General features: G+C 28.0%; 1 protein-coding gene across 1 annotated transcript in view; it reads left to right on the forward strand.

Moving 5' to 3' along the window:
• Positions 1-835: 835 nt before the first annotated feature.
• Positions 836-20,447, forward strand: part of LOC101239863 (nephrocystin-4) — a 61,721-nt gene continuing 42,109 nt past the window's right edge. Inside the window, exons 1-4 of the mRNA XM_065790463.1 lie at positions 836-1,094; positions 1,559-1,696; positions 15,374-15,440; positions 17,120-17,222. Coding sequence (XP_065646535.1) covers positions 933-1,094; positions 1,559-1,696; positions 15,374-15,440; positions 17,120-17,222 — 470 coding nt within the window. The 5' untranslated portion in view covers positions 836-932. The remainder of the gene's footprint in view (positions 1,095-1,558; positions 1,697-15,373; positions 15,441-17,119; positions 17,223-20,447) is intronic.

The following is a 20,447-nucleotide window of genomic DNA, read 5'->3' on the forward strand; positions in this document are numbered from 1 at the left end:
AAAGTTTTTTCTTTTTCACTTCAACTTTTATATCGTGGACAAAAGTGAACCAAATTTTCTGCAGTCAGCTCATCCCTTTGCCAACTTTTATTTTTTAATCCGTTGTTGATGTTCTTTGGATATTTTATGATAGTATAATTTCGGACCTTACGTGCCCACCACATTTGAAAATTAGTTTGAAACTTAAAAGTTTATAACATTAACGGCATAGCATAGGCAGTATAATTACTTGACAAGTATAATTGACAGTATAATTACTGCTTGACAAGCGAATAAGCCAGCCGCGACTTCCACATATTCTCTCAGCATTGTGTTGTAATACCACTCTTTTTGATTACTAAAGCACAAGTCTATTTTGATTAGGTTATCTTGTTTTATAAAACTCTTGTTGTATATCCTAAGTTAAGTGAGGGAATGTAGTATGAAATGATACCTTTATTACTTGTGATTGAAAACCTTTATTACTGTGATTGAAACCACAAAAACGTTTTGTAAACAATTTTGCGGTTATAATTAACAAATAGAATTTTTTTAAATGAACTTTTGAAACAATGCAAAAAAGTTTTCCAAATTCACAGCGTGACAAAAACAGGTATGAAGCCAGGCTTTGCATTTTGACGACCAATTGGTGTCACTCCTGAAACGATATTACGTGGTGTTATTCACATCTTTGCACCCACTTAGTAACGCCTCTAAGTTTAACTGTAAGTGTTCCACACTTGACAGTATAAAAAAAATTGTAAATAAATAAAATTGTGAGGTTGTTTCTATAAAATACAATTACAACCCGTCTTATTTAAAGGCCGATCAGCTGCTCTAGATGATAATAATCAATAATCCCGCGCGTTGCCGTTAAACTAACATACCAACCAATTGCATATTGTTACTCTCGGTAGTTTTCTACAAAGTTGTAATCGTTTAAGAAAATGTGAATGATGTCTGATGATGTAGACATAGCAGAGACATGGATAGATTTTTATGAAGCTAATAAACCAATACCTCTACATCCAACGAGAAACAATATTACAAGCTCATCTCCATTGTTTCAGTTTTGCATAACTATAAAAAATTTAGAAGTTTTTTTTCAGAAACCTGTAAGGTTTACAGAATTTGAATAATTTTTCTTTATACAAATTATTTTTTTTAGTATATTATTTTTTAGTATTCAAAATAAAATAAGTTTTCACTAATCAACTCAATAAATTTTAAACCAAAAAAAATTTAAAAGATTTTTTTCATGAAAGCTTAAGATTAAGTGATAAAAGATTTAAAAATATGTAAAAATTAGTCACAATAAAAAAGTAAAGTGTTATCAAATTTCTTGTAATTTTTTTAAACCAAATAAGTTTTGGTTTAAAAAAAAAATTAGATTGGGTTTTTTACTTTTATCTTTTAACTATGGCCTAAAAATAGAGCCACATGAAGTTAATAAAATAATAAATAAATAGTCTCCAGATTTTTTAGGCAGCTATTTCATATATGTATATATGATTAATCTGTATATGCATAATATTCTTAAAATTCAATTGAGAAATTGTGTTTAAAATTTCATATATAGGATCCATGTAACTTCCAATTACGAATCTCATTTTATGATGCAGCAAACCATTGGTTTTTTGGAAACACATGGATAGGCTCATCAGTAAAGTCAACAGTAACAAATAATAGGTTACATGCAATAAACTTCAAAGATCAGGTATAAACATTTATTATTCTATGCATAAAAATAGTGTATATCTGCTTTTATGTTATAACAAGGTGTGTATGTATTTGGGATGTAGAAGTTAAGCCAATAGAGCTAGAGGCTGTAAACTAAGAGGTTTTTGCTGAAGCTATTAAAAAATAAGCTCCTTGGTTTTAATTAATTGATTAATACTTTTTAAAAGCAGCTATTTATTTTAATAACATTTTAAGTAGTATTTAGTTTCACTTTCATTTGTAAGTTAGTTATATTACTGTAATAATATTTATACTATATACACACACACACATATATATATATATATATATATATATATATATATATATATATATATATATATATATATATATATATATATATATATATATATATATATATATATATATATATAATTTACAGCTTAAGTTATAATTTAAAGTTTAAGTTGCAGTTATAGTGTAATGAGTCAGTAATGTATTTAATACTATTGCAATATTACTTTTAGTAATTATTTTTACTTAGCATGATACTTAAAAAACATGGGCTAGGGCGTACAATAAAATTGGGTGGGGAGATAATGCCTAAGTGGAACACTTACCTTGAATTCAAATGTGTTTTGGGGTTTCAAAAAAAGCTTATGTTGCCCTGATTTTGAGAATAAAAATTTTGTTCCGAAATTTCTTTCAAATACTGAAAATATTGCAAAAATGTGATAAAAAATCTAATTAAGGTCTTTTATAGTAAATGTTCTGAACTCACTCCTGCGCTTATCCTGTGCAGCTGTAAATCCTTTGGCTACTTCTATTAAAGATAAACTATTGACAATATCAATGTGCATATTTAGCACTGACAAGGAATTATATATTTTTTGAGTCATTGTTGACGTGACCCTCCTCTGCATTAAAAAAATAGCGTTCTAGTCTGGCTGATGTTGCTCCACTTATTAACACATTTTGGATAATGATCTAACACATATGGATCATGATCAATGGGAGATTTTTTAATCTATATTCTGAAATGTCATTCTGTCAAGTGTCAAGCATATATCTTGAAAATCAATTAGCATTTTTCCTTTAAATCTTTACAAATAGTTGCTATGAGATAAAGCTCATTTTCTATTTAGTTCCAATTGAAATCTCCATGGAAATCAGATTCTAAAACCTTAAGTATTTTCAATACATCTGTCGCATTAATGGCTTTCATAAAGATTTCTTTAAGGTTCATAAACTTCTTGAATGCTGGTTGTTGGAATCGATCTTCTATTAATTCTATAACATTAATAGTTTTGTCAAGAGCTTTAAAATATATTGGCTTAAATAATCATCAGCTGTTTCTGGGTAATAGGTATTGCTCATTTGTTCTTTATAACCAATAACATATTGAAAAAAAGAATAACTCAACTTTTTTTGTTTCCTCTGCAAGGTAGGTTTTTTAATTGACTTGATTGAACTTGCTGCTTTCTTAACTAATGCAAAAAACAAATGGAAGTCACCATGGTTTCTCATATTTTTTATTGTATCAATAACTAAATATGCATATTTTTTTTCACTGGTTGCCAACATCTTTGTCAGTTAAAATGATTTTGACAAGTTATGGTGTAAAGCTTATATAAGAGATTGATGTCGAAAAAAAAAAAAAAAATTCCATCTGGCTCTTGCAACCAACCATTCTTGCTTTTGTCTCTTGGTCAAGTTTTTTCTTCATACATTTGTCCCAAAGTTGCAATAGTGATTCCTAATTATCAATGACTTTCTTAATACATTCTGATACTCAAGACTTCTTCCCATCATATAAGATGCACCATTATAGGTTTGACCACTGCAATTATCAAAACATAAGTTAATTCTAATGAGAATATCTTAGATAACAAGTGCATTAATTTAATAAATTTTAATTCATTTAATTTTCAACTTGTAAAACCCTATGAAGTCTTCAAAAGGGTTTCAAATCTTCATCTACCATTGAAAAACAAAACAATAACTGCAAGGGTTAAATTAAGCAATTGCGAAATGCAAAATATGGAAAAATATCTGGTTTTCAAAATCTTAGTTTATGCAAAACCGAGTTCTTTGATTTCAAGGGGCTAATCAACTTAAATTTGTTAGCGAAAAAGTTATAAAAAATAAAACAATGAACTTATGACTACAAAAGTAATAACACTAATAACTAACTGCAGTATAAAAGTAATTAAAATTTAATAAAAGTTATAAGTATTGTAATAAAAGTAATAAGTGCGTTATAAAAGTAAAACACTATGATAGTGTTATTACTTTTATAATGCACTTATAACTTTTATAATTCATTCTTTGTTCAAATAACATAAGTAATCCCAAATTTTCATTGAATTAGAAAAGCACCTAGAAAAATAGAGTGGACATTCAAATAATATTTAAAACTTATTATGGAACTTAAACAACTTTATAAAAGTGTACTGTATAAAAAGTTGAGCAATATGAAAAATATTACTAATGGTCCGTAAAAACTTGCATTAATTTTAAAATCAACCAATAAATATTTTTTATTGGTTAATTTCATAATTAATGCGCGTTTTTATGGACTATTAGTAACATTAATTTGCTCCTTGAAAACAAAGTACACGTCTTAGCATAAACTAAAATTTTGAAGACCAAATATTTTTCTAGATTTTGCAAATCGCAATTGCTTAATTCAATCCTTGAGCTGTTCTTATTTTGCTCACATCAATACCTTCATTGGCATTAATAGAAAAAACTTCTCGGATGGTTTTTAACTTTTCTTGTAAGCTTAGAGTAGCTAATATATCCAAAATCTCATTTTGCACCTCGTTATGTGTATACTTGTGACCAATTTTTCCATGAAAATGATCTACAAGGTTTTTTTTTTTGTACCAACCAGGCGCAATAGTTGGGTAAAATTTTCATTCCCATCATGACCTTGCAAAGCTATTCCTTGTAACCCATGGTAATGTAGGCATTGAATCACTTCCAAAAGATGTTTTGGTTCTATAGCTCTCCTATCGGAAATCTGCTTATCCATTAACTCTGCAATATAAAAACTGCTTATCCATTAACTCTGCAGTATATAAACTCTGCTTGACTTGGGCAATGTTAAGTTGATATAACGAGGCTGTTTTGTAACATGCCTAATCTTGGTGTCTGAAAACATTTTGGAGCTTTTTTTCATGTAAATAAGCCTTTTAAAGTATAAACAGCTTCTTTTTTCTCTGATCTTTCAGGTTTTTCTTTCTTTAGTTAAGTTAGGTAAAATAACTCACCACCGCTAAGGATTCAAGTAAGTAATGTTTTTTTTTTAACCAATGACAATTTTGGCGAAAATAGTATTAGTATTAGTTTATGCTGTGACTGGTATTGCTACCAGTGAGTGTGGTTTTAAAGCACACTATGACAGCAGAGTCTTGTGATGATTTAACTCCCATTGATCAAGTCTTGCTTTAAATGAATTTACTAAATTAGCTTTAATAACATTTTCTAGCAGTGCATTTCAATAATTTTCGGCTCGATTTAGTAAGATATTTTCTCTATAGTTATGTTCAGAAAATTCCTTAGGTTATGGCCACGAGTGCAATTAAACTTGAAGTACTTATTTTCTTTAAATTCAACTTTATCGTAACCTTTGAAAATTTTGTACAGTTGAATTGTCACCTCTTTGTCTTCTTTTAACTAGTGAGGGCATTCTAAGACAAGCTAGTCGTTCTTCATAATTTATTGATTGAAGGTATTGATTTAGTGGCACGACGCTGTACTCTTTTTAAAATGCCTATATCTTGTTTTTAATAAGGAGCCCATACTGGTACAGCAAACTCTAGAAGTGGTCAAACAAAAAAAGATAACGATTTTAGCAGTTCTGCATCAACTATTTCCTTAAATTTAAAAAAAGCTGAAATTATTTTTTTAGAAAAAAATTTCTTTTAACAGAGGTAAAATAATTTATTAATTTTAATTTAAATTTTTAATTTATTTTAACTTTTGCAATCACTGGTTTAATGTTTGAATAGAATGTTTCTACTTTTAAAACTATTTCAAAAGCAAAAAAAAAAAAAATATAATTAACAAAATATTATCAAAACATTTACAATTTAAATAAAAATTCCTAACCAGTACTATGTTCTAAATCTGATATTAATACTGTAGCTAGATAAACGCTTAACTTTCAACAAAGATTCTCGTTATGCTGGGTATTACAAACTGGGTATTACAGATGTCGCTGAATTAAATTTATAAGTATTGAGCGTTAAAATTCTTTTAAATTTTAGAAGACTAAAATTCTTTTGTTTAAATAGATTTCTTTTTGAATAAAATTCCTAAAAACAACTTGTATTTTAATAGAAAATGTTATATCTTGATTAGATGTTGTTTTAAATAAAATTAAATTAAAATGGCGTTTTTTATATTCTATTTAAGATTTCTTGTTAAAATAATTTATAGTTAAAAGCGTATATTAGTGTAACTGTAAGTTACTGTATCTTAACTGGTTGTTTTGATTTAGTTTATAGGTAAATTTACTATGATGTACTTAATCAATTCAGTAAATCAAACTAAATATAACTTTAAAATAATATTGACTTCCGCGCAGAGATTTAAAATGATATAAATCATTTTAAATCAAATTCTAAATTAATCAATTTGAATCAAATTCAAAACCACTTTGTGCTGAATAAAATCTCCGTGCAAGAGAGCAAAGATTATAAAAAACTTAGACATTACTTTTAGAAATGGCTAAATAAATGCTAAATTAAAAAAGAAAAAAAAAAAATAACAAAAAAACAAACAAATCACGAAAATATTATTTTAAAGAAAAAACTGAAGGTGTGAAAAGCAATCACGATTCCAGATTGCAATACGCTTAATTCGAGCCTTATATATATATATATATATATATATATATATATATGTATGTATATATATAAGTATATATGTATGTATATATATAAGTATATATATGTACATATATGTATGTATATGTATGTATATATATATATACATATATACATATACATACATATATATACATATATATATACTTATATATATACATAAATATATGCATATATATATATACATAAATATATACATATATATATATATATAAACATGTATATATATACATATATATATATAAATATATATATATATATATATATATACATATATATATATATATATATTTATATATATATGTATATATGTGTTTATATATATATGTATATATTTATGTATATTTATTTGTATATATTTATGTATATATAAGTATATATATGTATATATATGTATGTATATGTATATATATACATACATATACATTAGGGCTGTCCAAAAAAAATTTTTTTTTCAGATTTGATTGCATAGTTGTTTATTTTGTGCCATTTGTCATAGTAATTAACTGTGCAAAAAATCTTTCCAATCAGATAATGTTTAGGGGGTGCTCAATGACCATAAAGTTTTACGAAAAATGTGAAAAACATGGAAAAAGTAACAAAGTTCCACAAATTTCTAAAACCCGGTTAATTAGATTTTTCAGATTTGATCAGTTTTAGTTATCTCTAAATATTAAATTCTGAATACAAATTACAATCCACATCCACTTTAGACTGGTTTATTAGCAGAGAAATTAATGAAATAAAATACTGCAATATGACTAAAGTTCTGCGGTTTTTGTTATATCAGAATTTTTCCAAAATAAAACACTAGGATTTTTGACTCTTTGTCATTGATTAAAATACGAATTATAAACAAAAAAACATATGAGCAATTAACATTTAATTATCGTAATGTTATAGTTCGTGCAATGTTAATGCTAGCGAGGACTATAACTCTTCAGAGTACACTTTCTGGCATCTGGCACTCGCTTTCTGTGATCCTCAACCACCTGAATTAACCTCTGCATTTCAGATTCATTCCTTGTAATTGATTCATTAAACATCGACATTAAAGCCACAGATCGTTCGGCAGCATCATTTACTACTTTCAATGAATATACTAAATTTTTTCCTTCTTGGTATTCTGGGGAATCATTCCAGGTAGCTGGATCATTGTTGAACAGAAAATCAATATCAACTTTCATTGACCGCAACGCACTTGCTGAAACTGATGTCACCAGCATGTCCAGAGATTTCTTCTCTAGACTTTCAATGTTCTTTAATTTGATCAACCTTTCAGACCAGTTCTCACCGTGAAATTTCATGTTGGAAATCATTTTTCGCTTCTCTTCCGTTTGAAGTTTGTTTGAAAACAAAGCTAGTGGGACCAATTCTGGTGAAAGGTACCACAAATGGTTTTGAAAGTTCTTGACTGCTGCTTCGGAAATCGTTTTATTCACAACTGCAAACTGCTTAAGTTGCTGAAACAGAAACAAGTCATTAACTGGAGCATCGCTGGCATTTGTGCATGATATCCAAGATTTTACATAAACCAGACTAGCAAATAAGCAAAATTCACAGAGATTTTTTTCCTCTTTTGTGGTCAACTTGAACTCTTCACGAAATAAATAAATCTTAAAACAATAAATAACCTTGGCCATCCAGCGAGCCATGTGATAAGCACCAGGGATCTTGAAATGATAATTTTTCTCTTCTTGATCAGGCAGTTTTCCAAGTATTAACAGACAGAGATTCATGATTTCTTTGTAGTCATCCCTTGGCATTTTAACATGCAGGTTTTCTTTGAGGAATGCAATCACTTCATTTTGTAGTTCTTGCACCAGGGGTATTTTCATTCGAATGTCATCCAGAGGTTTAAAATTTCCTTGATTAACTTTGGGCCAATATTGCTGAAATCTCTGGAAAAGAGGTATGTTGGGACCAGATGATGGTCCAAATAGTGATCTAAACACTCCTGCTACTATGATCTCATGAACATGGTGTCTGCAAGCGAAATATAACAAATTTCTACCTATATGTTTCTCTAGAACTACATATGCACCATTTTTGGAGCCAGTGTTAGAGGCTGTAGTATCAAAACTCATTCCAATAACATCACCAATTATGTCCCAGAAATTAAGCAGATGAATAACTGCTTTTGCTTGGGCTTCTCCAGTTCCAGCTGATAGTTTTGCTATTCCAAGTATTTTGTCAACATTGTGACCTGTCACACCTACAGATAGCCGGTCAACATTTGCTTTAGGGGCTGCAGAATTTGTACGATCTATCATCAGTTTGCCATCCCAGTGGACAATTAATGGTGGTTTGTCCAAATCGCAGAATTCAGTTCGAACAGTGGCTTCAATATTTGATCGATGATAGTTTCTTTTTCTACGAACTGTAGAACGTGACAATGATCCATCATCGAGGTTCTGTCCACCAGCCCTTGCAATTGCTGCTGCTAGTATAGTAAATTTTGTGTCAGATAGATTAATTCTGTCTAATGTTGATGAAACATCAGGCTTGTCAAGAATTGTATCTAAGATACATTGTCGTTTTGGAGTACTTGCTAAACTTGATTCAGCTGACCCTGAAGAACTTGCTTTACTGACTTGTTGTCTGTAATAAACAGGGATTTCTATCTCAAAATCTCTATCAACCATTTTGTCATTATCAACAGCATCGTTATCGTTGTCATCACTATAACTTTCGTCATGTAAAGGTTCAATAACAGGAACTATTGCACTCGCACCAGATTGTCTTTGCTCTTCTTTTAGCTTTCGTTCTCTCTCTGCTTGTTTCCTTGCTTCATTTCTTTCTTCTAATTTTGAAAGTTCTTTGTCCTCTCCAAACATCACCATTTTTCTCTGACATCTCTGATCCAATAAAAATTCTTTATCTTCTTCAATTCTGATCATGGTTTCAGCATCCTTGTGGGCAATGTCAAAAAGTAGGCCAATGGTGTCTGTAAATGATTTCTCTCTCGATTTCTGAGAATCTGACAATCTGGATTTTTTTTTTTTTTATTAATTTAAATTCCTGGACTAAAGTTTTCAACTTTAAGACTACATTCGGATGAAATGCTGTCGGAATACGGGCTTTATTCCAAATAATAATCAGTTCATCAACAGTTGTTTTAAGACTTTCAGGCACTGGCTTTTTGGTTGAATTAAGATGATAAAAAAATGTTTTTAAAACATCAGATGTTAAGGGAAGAACTTTATCTGGAAGATTTGGCTCTGGTTGTCCAATTAAAAAGATTTTGATTTGAAGTCGTGTAGAGATAGCAACACGAGATGATGCTGCCATTTCAATGATAACTGAAATATTATGAGAAAATCAAAACTCAATACCATATTATACAAACTTATCATTCAGTTGTTGGTTTATGCAGCTGCAGCAATATATTATAATAATTATTACTAAAGAAATTAAATAAATATTTTCAAATTAGAAATTATTATTATCTGCACTTAATAACAAACAATACACTACCAGACTACCATGCTAGTTTTCTGTAATAGGTTACTAAGGTTAGGTACTATCAAAATATTAATACATTTGTTGTCAAACTGAAATTCCAAATAAAAATAATATTTATACTTGTAAACCTTTTTATTCTGTTTGAACAAATTCTAAATTGAGTTAAATAATAGTATTAAAATTATGAATACAAATTTTAACAAAATGATATAAACACAGTTGTTTTAAACACTAGCAGACATTTTTTAGTCTGGTGCCCTGATGACAGTTAATCTGCTGCACTTTAATTAATCTATATAGCACGCAATCAGACAATATTTCAGTGGAAAAAATCTAACTAACCAGGTTCTAGAAATTTTTGGAACTTTGGAACTTTTTACACGTTTTTGACGTTTTTCGTAAAACTTTATGGTCATTGAGCACCCCCTAAACATTATCTGATTGGAAAGATTTTTTCCACAGTCAATTACTATGTCAAATGGCACAAAATAAACAACTATGCATTCAAATCCGAGAAAAATTTTTTTTTCCTGTGTTCGCATGAACAGCCCTAATATACATACATATATATACATATATATACATATATATACTTATATATATACATACATATATATACATATATATACTTTTATATATACATACATATATACATATATATATATATATAAACATATATATATATATACATATATATATATAAATATAAATACAAATATATATATATATATATCTATATCTATATCTATATCTATATATATATATATATATATATATATATATATATATATATATATATATATATATATATATATATATATATATATATATATATATATATATATATATATATATATATATATATGTATATATATATATATTTATTTATATATATATATATATAAATATATATATATATATATATATATATATAAAAATATATATGTATATATATATTTATATATATATATATATATATATATATATATATATATATATATATATATATATATATATATAACAAACTGCAAATGAACAGAGGTCATTTGATATTGTGTTTTGATTTTATTCTTTAAAATAAATGAAAAAAAGAAAAATAAATTTTTAAACATAAAAACTGATTATAATAGCATTTGATTGGCTTCAGTGTTTTCATACCAAAAATATTTAAGTAAATTGTGACAAGTTAAAGTACAGAATTTGTTTGAGCAAAAAGAGTTTCATTTAAAAATTCAATAACAAAATGAAAGTATGAATTAATGATTGTGAATAAAGCTGAAAAGAAACCAAAAGTATTATATAGATAAATTTACAACAATATGTAAAGACTATAAAAGCTCCGTAACAACCAAGCAGTGAAATAACTCAAAATCCAGAAGAGATTGCTTATCTACTGAATATAATTACAAGAAATATAATTACAATTACAAGAAATGTTTGTTAAGGAATTCCTGTTGATATAGTTTTACTTGATTTTGCTAAAGCATTTGATACCATTCAACATAAAAGGCTTATCTCAAACTTGAAGCATATGATGTTTGGTGCTTCATTTGTTTTGAATTTTCTTATCTAATAGAATACAGATTTTTAGGAGATTGTTATTCAAATTGGGCTGAGGTGTACAGTAGAGTTCCTCAAGACTCTGCATTGGGTCCACTATTTTTTAGACTTTATACAAATGATTTTACTGATACTGTAAAAATATTTCAAAATTGTATGTTGATGACACAAAAATCATGTAAATTAGTTTTTCTGATGAGTTACATAGCAAAATATGAGTTAAACTCTACATACGCATGGACAAAAGATTGATTGCTTAGTTTTAACATCGAGAAATGTTTGTTATGCACTATGGTTATAAAAATAAGATCTAATTTATATAAATTGTTGTAAACTCAATATATCAGATTCAGATAGGGACCTAGAAGTGATCTTTTTTAAATAACTTGAAGTGGAAAAATCAAGTATTATCAAGTGCAAGCAACACAAATTGCACGTTAGGCATAAAAAAGAAATCTCTTGTTTGATTTGATGTAGAATAGCTAAAATCTCTATATCTTTCTTTTGTTCAACCACTTCTTGGATTTGGTGTACCAGGTTGGGGGTGGAAGCAGGTGCAATCCCACTCTATTGCTGACCATGCGTATGTTATTTATTTTTGACGTCTTGACCAACATGCAAATATGTTAAAAAGCCCACTACCTAAACATCATCAACGGTATTGTGAGGCACTTCCTCATCCTCTTCATAAATTATTTTTACTTTCTAGTTTAACCATAAAAGTATGCTATCAAATAATTTGATGTATTAAAAACTTACTTTTAGTTTGCAAAATACAAAATAAAGTTGTAATTCTCTTAGAATGTAATATGCCCCTTATATATTAATTTATATGATATATTATAGTATAATAAACCGATGGACTTGAGTAAAATATAAAGATATTAAATTTTATACAAAGTCTGCAATTTGAATACTGATCTTTATAGATTGCTGATTCGGGGTCTGGCACATTGCAGGCTTTTTTAAACATTTAAAGATACTGCTGAAAGTAAAGTTCGTTATAATATTTCTATAATAATTCAATGTTTAAATTATTATTTTTTGTTTATCTTACTAAGAAGAGTTGTCTTAAATATTTTAAGCTTTGCAACTATGCAAACCATGCAAACTATGCAAACCATGAAATGGTAATAAAAAATTAACTTCTTTATTTATTGAATAATTCAACTAGTGTTGGTTTTATTAAAATCTTGTTGAAATGATAATTGTACATTGCAAATTAAACGATGGGCTGAAGCCATTTGAAATAATAAATAGCCATCTTGAAAGTATGTTTTTTGAAACAATCAAAATTGGTAATTTTTATTTTCCTGGATAAAAGTTTTTATTAAAAAGGTCTTATAGCCTGCTGCAGCAAAAGAGTACTGCTACACCAACTTAGGGTTTGGCATGGGACAAACGTTCAGTTAATGTAGCTTTTTCATCATCTTTTCTTTCATTATTCTTTGTTTTTTTTTTCTTTTTCTAAAAAAGCTGATTGTTATAAAGATACACAAAATTAGTAAGCATATGCCTATTTTAACTTTCATTTTTTTATTTTATTTCTAATTCACTCCCAACAAAGCTGCAAACAACCACTATTAAGTTAAGAGTTAATAGGAAAAAAAAGAATAGAGTTATAGAGCAAGGAAATGGTTGACAGAAGACGTGAAAAGTTGTAGGTTGTATAAATCAAGAAAACATAAAGATGGGAGAGAGTTTTAAAGAGTTGAAGTGTTGGTAAAAAAGCTAGTTGAATAAAAGTTTTTGGAGCATGCAGGGACAGATACAGTAAAAGAATGAGACTTTAATGAATGACAAGTCAAGCGAGATTGAGTTTTAGTTGATGAAACTAGAGGTGAAAGATCCTTTGAGCCACGACCATGATAGTATTTGTAGAAAGAGAAAGAGATGCATTTTTTGACAATGGGAAAGAGGCTCAAGCTTAGCAGATTCTAACTATGTTTGCAATGCGTTTTTGGACTTTGTCAAGAAGAGGAAGAGTGTTATTAGAAGAACCAGCCCAAGTATGACAACAGTATTCGACACATGGACAAATAAGAGATTTGTAGTAGTAGAGAATAAAATCAAGATAGAAAATGGCAAGATAAAGCGAGAAAATGGTGAGCACAATAAAGAGAAGCAACCTTAGCAGATGCTAATTTAGCAATCAATTGTATATATAATTCATGAAGACTTAAAGAAGAGGGCTCAATGAGAGTGTTGCCATTAAATAATATTGGAATGTTGACAGTATTTCTATTGTTGTTTGCAGTAAATAACTGAGTTTTTTGTAAGTTAAAATTTACAAGCCACTGTGAGATCCATTCTGTTACAGAAGTGAGATCAGATTTAAGATCGGCTGTCTGTTCTAAGTGATTGAAAAGAAAAGACTTTTTGTCAAGACAGGAGTATAAAGTTAAGTCATCAGCAAAGAGAGGTACTTTAGATGTAAGTTTGTCTTTACCTGGGAAGCCTTCTACAAGACAGTAGCTGGATGTAGTTAACATCTGCCCAAGATGAGTAATTTTATCTAGATTCTATCTCTAACCTTTACTCAACCAAGAGTCCTTAGGCAAGGAAATTTTAGCTGGATGACATCTCCCCAAGATAAGTATTTTATTTAAACACTATCTCTAGTCTTTAATTAGCTAAGAGCCCTAAGGCAAGGGATTTTTAAGTCAGAGTTTGTTTCTCCTATCCTTGTAGGGTGTGCTAAAAATGCACACCCTACAAGGCAGCAGGGCATGGGGTAGGTAGTACTGGGTTACATAATATCAGAATTAAGTTGATCGCGATGATTCTGAACCTGACCTGACCTGACCTGGAGTAGTTAAAAGGAATTACTTCTTGAAAACTGTACTTTTAAACACCAGGAAAGTTTTTTTTGTAAATGCATTAGGAAAAACACTACTTCTAACAAAATACTAGAGACTAAGGTGAGCATAGGTTTAATAGTTGGGTTAAGTAGTTAGTTACTGAGCTCACACTGCATTAAAGATTTAAACAGAACACAAACATACATAAAGTAAGTTAAGGGTGAGTAAACACCATGCCAGAGGTTCAAACAGAGCACAAACATTCATATATAAAGTTTTTTATGTGCAAGCCAACACCACACTAGAGGTTAAGACTGGACACAAACATACATAAAGTAAGTTACGGGTGAGTAAACTCTGCGCCAGAGGTTAAGATAAGCATACATATAGTAACTTAAGCGTACTTATAGTAACTTATGATGTGAGTGAACACCATGTCAGAAGTTTAGACAGAACACAAACAAACTTAATTACATGTGAGCTAACACAGTATCTAAGGCATATCTTTACTTACTAATCTCACCTCTGTATAATTAAAAAAACACAAACTATAATATAATTAAAAAAATAAATTAAATATATATGTGTATGTATATATATATAATATATATATATATATATATATATATATATATATATATATATATATATATATATATATATATATATATATATATATACATTCTCATAATCTCTTCTCATCAAATGATCCAATTTTATCTTCAAGATAACAAACCATACTAACTACTAAACCAGAGTTTCTCTGAATCTTATCCTACACATTCTAAATGATTACTATACACTATTTTTTAAGTTTTCATTTCTTACTCAATGTTAATTTAAATTTAGATAAGTGTTTGTGTGTTTTTAGTAATTTGCGAGTAGTATATTTAGAGTAAAGAGCTTATTAATTGATTTCTTGATTTATCAATTTATAAATAAATTTTTTTTCTTAATTTTTTTTTTAAATTATAATTTGAATTTTTTTTTTAGCCTTTATATTTCCAAACACAAGTTAATGATTACACGTGCATGCTTGTGATTGAAGTTGTTTACTTAGGTATGTTTTAACATTATGTGGGTGTATATATATATATATTTTTGTTGATTTACCTCCTCAAGGTCGTGAAGGCCACTGCAGGCGAGGAGGCTACTTAATTGTGGTTATAACCCTCTCTCAGCTCTATATCTCTGAAACACGAACCTTGACAAACAAGGCCGCTGCGCGGAGAAACAAGTTGAGAGCGGTACTACCAGGAGCGTGGTGAGGATCGAACTCGGACCTCTCGCTTTTAAAGCAAGCGCTCTACCACTACACCACTACCGCATATATATATATATATATATATATATATATATATATATATATATATATATATATATATATCAAGCCTTCCTGGGAAGTGCCTTGTTTGTCCATGCCTTGTTTGTCCACGTTTAAAGTAACTTATTTAGACACACTGACCACAGCAGTTTGCATCTTTTAACTATAAAGCATTTTAATAATTTGTGGCAAAAAGCTAAACTTATCTACTGAGAGAAAAAAACAATGCCAAAAAAAAAGGAAACGAAAATTGTAACGAAATATCAAGTTTTAATTAAAAATTTAATAATTAATAAAAGAAAGTTAAAAATTTTTTTTATATAAAAATTATACAACTTTTGTGTTCTAAAAAGATTTAAAATGTTTGTTATTTTTAGCTAGCGAATTTGATACAAGTTGTTATATGTTAATTCGTTTTGACATCTTTTCGCTTTTAAAAATGTTTTTGGTATATTTGCTGTTTTTTCTCAATACTTATATAATAGAGAAATAAGAAAATAAATTGCTATTTATTTCTATTATATATTATTTGATTTATAAATTTTTTAATGATGGAATAAATTAAATAAAAGAATAAAGTGGTTTCTTTTATAAATGTATTCACCACATTTAATGCATATCTGAAATTTTTTCTTTTATATTGCCCAATTTCCAACATTATTACCAATTACTTGAGATAATGAACATAGCAATTAATCTGTTTTAAAAATTGTTTTTAAAAACACAAAAACAAGTTTTAAATAGGCTCCTACAAATTTCGTTAAAAAACTTCAGTAAATTATTTATGCACTAGCCCACAAGCTTTTATGTATATATATATATATATATATATATATATATGAGGCTTATAAATAAATAAATATATATATATATACACACACACACATCTCGGCGGAAATAAATAAGCGCGGGAGTGGAAAAAAACTCTCATAAAATAAACATGGCAAGCCATGCGAGCTTCTCCTCTAAACAGCATTTAATTAGAGCTTTCAGTTTTTTGGCAAGTTATCTGTTTATTTATTAAATAAATTGCTTATTAAATACAAAATTTAATTTTACACTTGTTACAAGCATTTGCTTGTAATGTTAATGTTAAAAGAATATTTACATAATGAGCGTCATTTATTGCGCCACAAAATAATTGTTAGTGGAGTGTTTTCTTTAAGTTTGCACATGAGCTATCCACTGATTTATAAAACTTTACTAAAAATAAGTGGAGTTTGCATATTGTTAAATAATACTTAAATAATACAAACAAAGTTATAATCGTTATAAAGTACATTACGCATAAATAAAAATAAAAAATCTTAGTGCAAGAGAGCCTATGATTTATTTATTCTATTTGAAAGTTGAATTTTGACATATTTAAAGGTTGTTTCAATGTTTATTTTTGTTTATTTGTTTTAATCTTTCAGCAAATGAAATTTCAGAAACTGTTGCATGGACATGGTTAAGAATTTTTTCAAACATTAAATTCCTTACTGATACATTCGAAACAGCTCGTCCAAAAGTTAGCAGGTAATATCTTAAATATAGTTTGCTTACTTATATATTTTTAATATGATAATATATATATATATATATATATATATATATATATATATATATATATATATATATATATATATATATATATATATATATATATATATATATATATATATTGGTAATTTTTACCAAAGGTAATTAGTGAGAAGATACATGTCATCCCATTTTTCTTCATTAGTTCCCAAAGTAATGTTTTGTTCCAACATTGTTTGAAGCATTTCAAATAAACTGTTTTGTCAATTACAATATTTAATTGCTGCTGAATTCATTTTACTTTTGCACATGCTGGATGATTATTATGTTATTATTCCTCTGCATAAAGTTAAACTGTCTTTATTTGATTTTTGGCTCAATATAGATTCATGAATACAAAGTTGAAAGGTTATAATAATTAAGCATGGAACTGATGCTATTCCACTGTTTTTTATTCTAGTTTATTTGTGATATCCTTAACAATAAGATGAATTTAGTCTAAAGGGATTTTAAGACTTCAAAGTATTTTGATAATACTCACTAATATAAAAACCTAGTGTAACTCAAAAAACAGCAGTTTTAAGAATAAATCAAGTTTATCCAGTGTCCAGTAATGTATAAGATTCTGATATTTGCAGTTTGTCCAAACATCCATTGTCAGAGACATAGTTTACAGCTGAGATTTTAATTTTTTGAACAGTTAGAAAAGAACCTTTTATAACTAAGCTATTGCATAGTAATTAATTGTTAACAAGTATACTTGAACTTCATGTTTGAAAAAAATATGAATTAATAGCTATTGTTAGGTACTGTAAAGAAATGTCCGGTCTTAGCACAGCACAATGGGCCAGTAGGTGGACTTAATGGTAAAAGTTTTAGTTGTCTAATCTTAAAAACTTATTTATTTTTTGTTTCTTACATATTTAGAGAAATTTATTGAGAATTTATTTCTATTAAATCCCTTATTTAAGAGGACTCGGAGTATTTAAATATTGAAATTTGAAAGAAAAAAAAAGAAAATTATAATTATAAATATGTAGTTTTGGTGACATCAACATTGTGTGATATTTCAGTTTATCTGCGTTGTCAAAACACAAAATTAGTACATGTTATTTTAGAGTATTCAGAGGTAAAAAGACCATTGTGTGGAATAAATTTGTCATAGTATGTTTTCTCAGTTATACTTTGAAAGCCACAGATTTAAAAAAAATCTTTAAGAAATATAACTAAGAATTGACATAATTTGCAATTAACTGTCTAATATTTATTTGAGCTATATGATATTTTAATAGAGTTTCCATTGATTGCTTGTCTCCTTAAGATTTGATATAATTTTCAATTTGGTTGCTATAGTACTTAATTTTGCATAGCAACTACCTACGTTTACATTAACATTGTTCTCACAGTTTTTTATTTGTACTAAGTACTAATATTCGCACTTCTTATAAGGATAAATTTTTTTGGTTGCTAGGATACCTTTGCATAGCATAGCAACAACAAATTTTCGGTAGTTGTTAGTAATTTATTTACTAACACTAACAGTAAATTACTTACTTTCAATTTTAATTACTAACACTTGTAGTAATTTAATTACTAACAAGCTTTAGTAATCCATACATCATATATATTATAATATTAAACTGTTCAATACAAAATATTTGTTGTAAGAATTATTCAGATATGGTTTTATTAAACTTAGACATTCATAATTTCCTCAAAAAAACAATCTTGGTATTTCAAAACAAAATATTACTGAAGATATATTAAAATTTATTCAGTCTAAAATTGCTGAATTTAAAGACATTGATTTTAAGCATGCTGTTCAAAGTTTTGTTTACTTAAAAAAATGTGGCAATCTGCAAACTATACTGTTAAAAACTTAAGAATTGCCTTCTTTTTTTTTTATACGCCTCCTCAAGGCCAAGAAGGCCACTACAGGCGAGGAGGCTACTAAATAGTGGTTATAGCCCTCTCTCAACTCTATAACTCCGAAACACAAACCTTGACGAGCAAGGCCGCTGCGCGGAGAAACAAGATTGCTCAAAGAAATACATAATTTTCAGAAAAAAAACTGAAATATCTTCAAGTAGTTGTGGTTGAAAACCAGATGCTAATTTTAATAAAACTAAAAAATAGTTTAGTAATTTTAATAAAACTAAAAAACTGTGTTTGTCTGGCTTGCTTGAATCTCATTCATTGAATGAATCATTTTTTGTTGCTAGTAAGAAATTATAAGATAAATCTAATGTTATTGCTGCCAAGAAGGTTTTAAATATTTCAAATACAGATAAAGCAAGTGACAAAAGCTTCCTATCAATTGGTTAGAAGTGAAGTCTTGGAGAAAATGTTATCAAGTAAATGTTGAAATGTTATCCTGCAAGTATAACAGTGGAAAACTATTTAGCTTCGGTTCCTTTAAAAGATTTAAAGATTCATAATTTGCAAAGAATCTGTGCAGTTCAGGAACCTGCTCTGAATGACAAAGCAATAAAAACAATGAAACTCACGATAGTACTACTGGTACTTTGATAGTACTACTGGCCAAAGCATATATTAACAAGATTTAAAACATGAAGAATCATTATTTATTACTTGTCTAGTGGAATTGGATTTAACTGGATTTAACAGCAATCAAAAGGTGCCTATTTAGAGAAGTCGAAACAGAATCCAAGGAATCTGTGCTCAAAGTAGATCAGTACATTAAAAGTGAGATAGAAAGCTTGGGTATGATTTTATTAGATATTTGCAGATCTTCTATTGAAGTGAATTGTATTAATGAACTTACAATGATTGATTTGAAAGTTCAAACAATATTTATCTAGGAGAGCAAAAAGTACTGATCTGATCAATAGACTCCTAGTTTCCAGTGATCCTGTTAGTATCACTGCGTAAATCAACATCACACCAAACGAATTTATAAAATATTTCCTTCAGATATTTTACACTTACTTAAAAATCTTCAAATGATATTATTCTATAAATTTTCGATTTAATTTAAAATAAACTATGTTTTCTTGCACTATTTTTTGTTTTTATTATTGCTAAAACATTAGTTACCTAAATATTTAATAGTTATTCAAAATAAGTGGGTTGAAAATCCGATAAAATTTATTCAAAAATCAATTTACCCCTTTATAACCTAAGGAAATTATCTGAAACCTAATTTTTTGTGACATGTGTCTTATTGAAGTCACCATGACGATATATAAAATATTTTTGGAT

This window comes from Hydra vulgaris, chromosome 02 (genome assembly GCF_038396675.1).
Source record: "Hydra vulgaris chromosome 02, alternate assembly HydraT2T_AEP".
Taxonomy (NCBI): Eukaryota; Metazoa; Cnidaria; class Hydrozoa; order Anthoathecata; family Hydridae; genus Hydra; species Hydra vulgaris.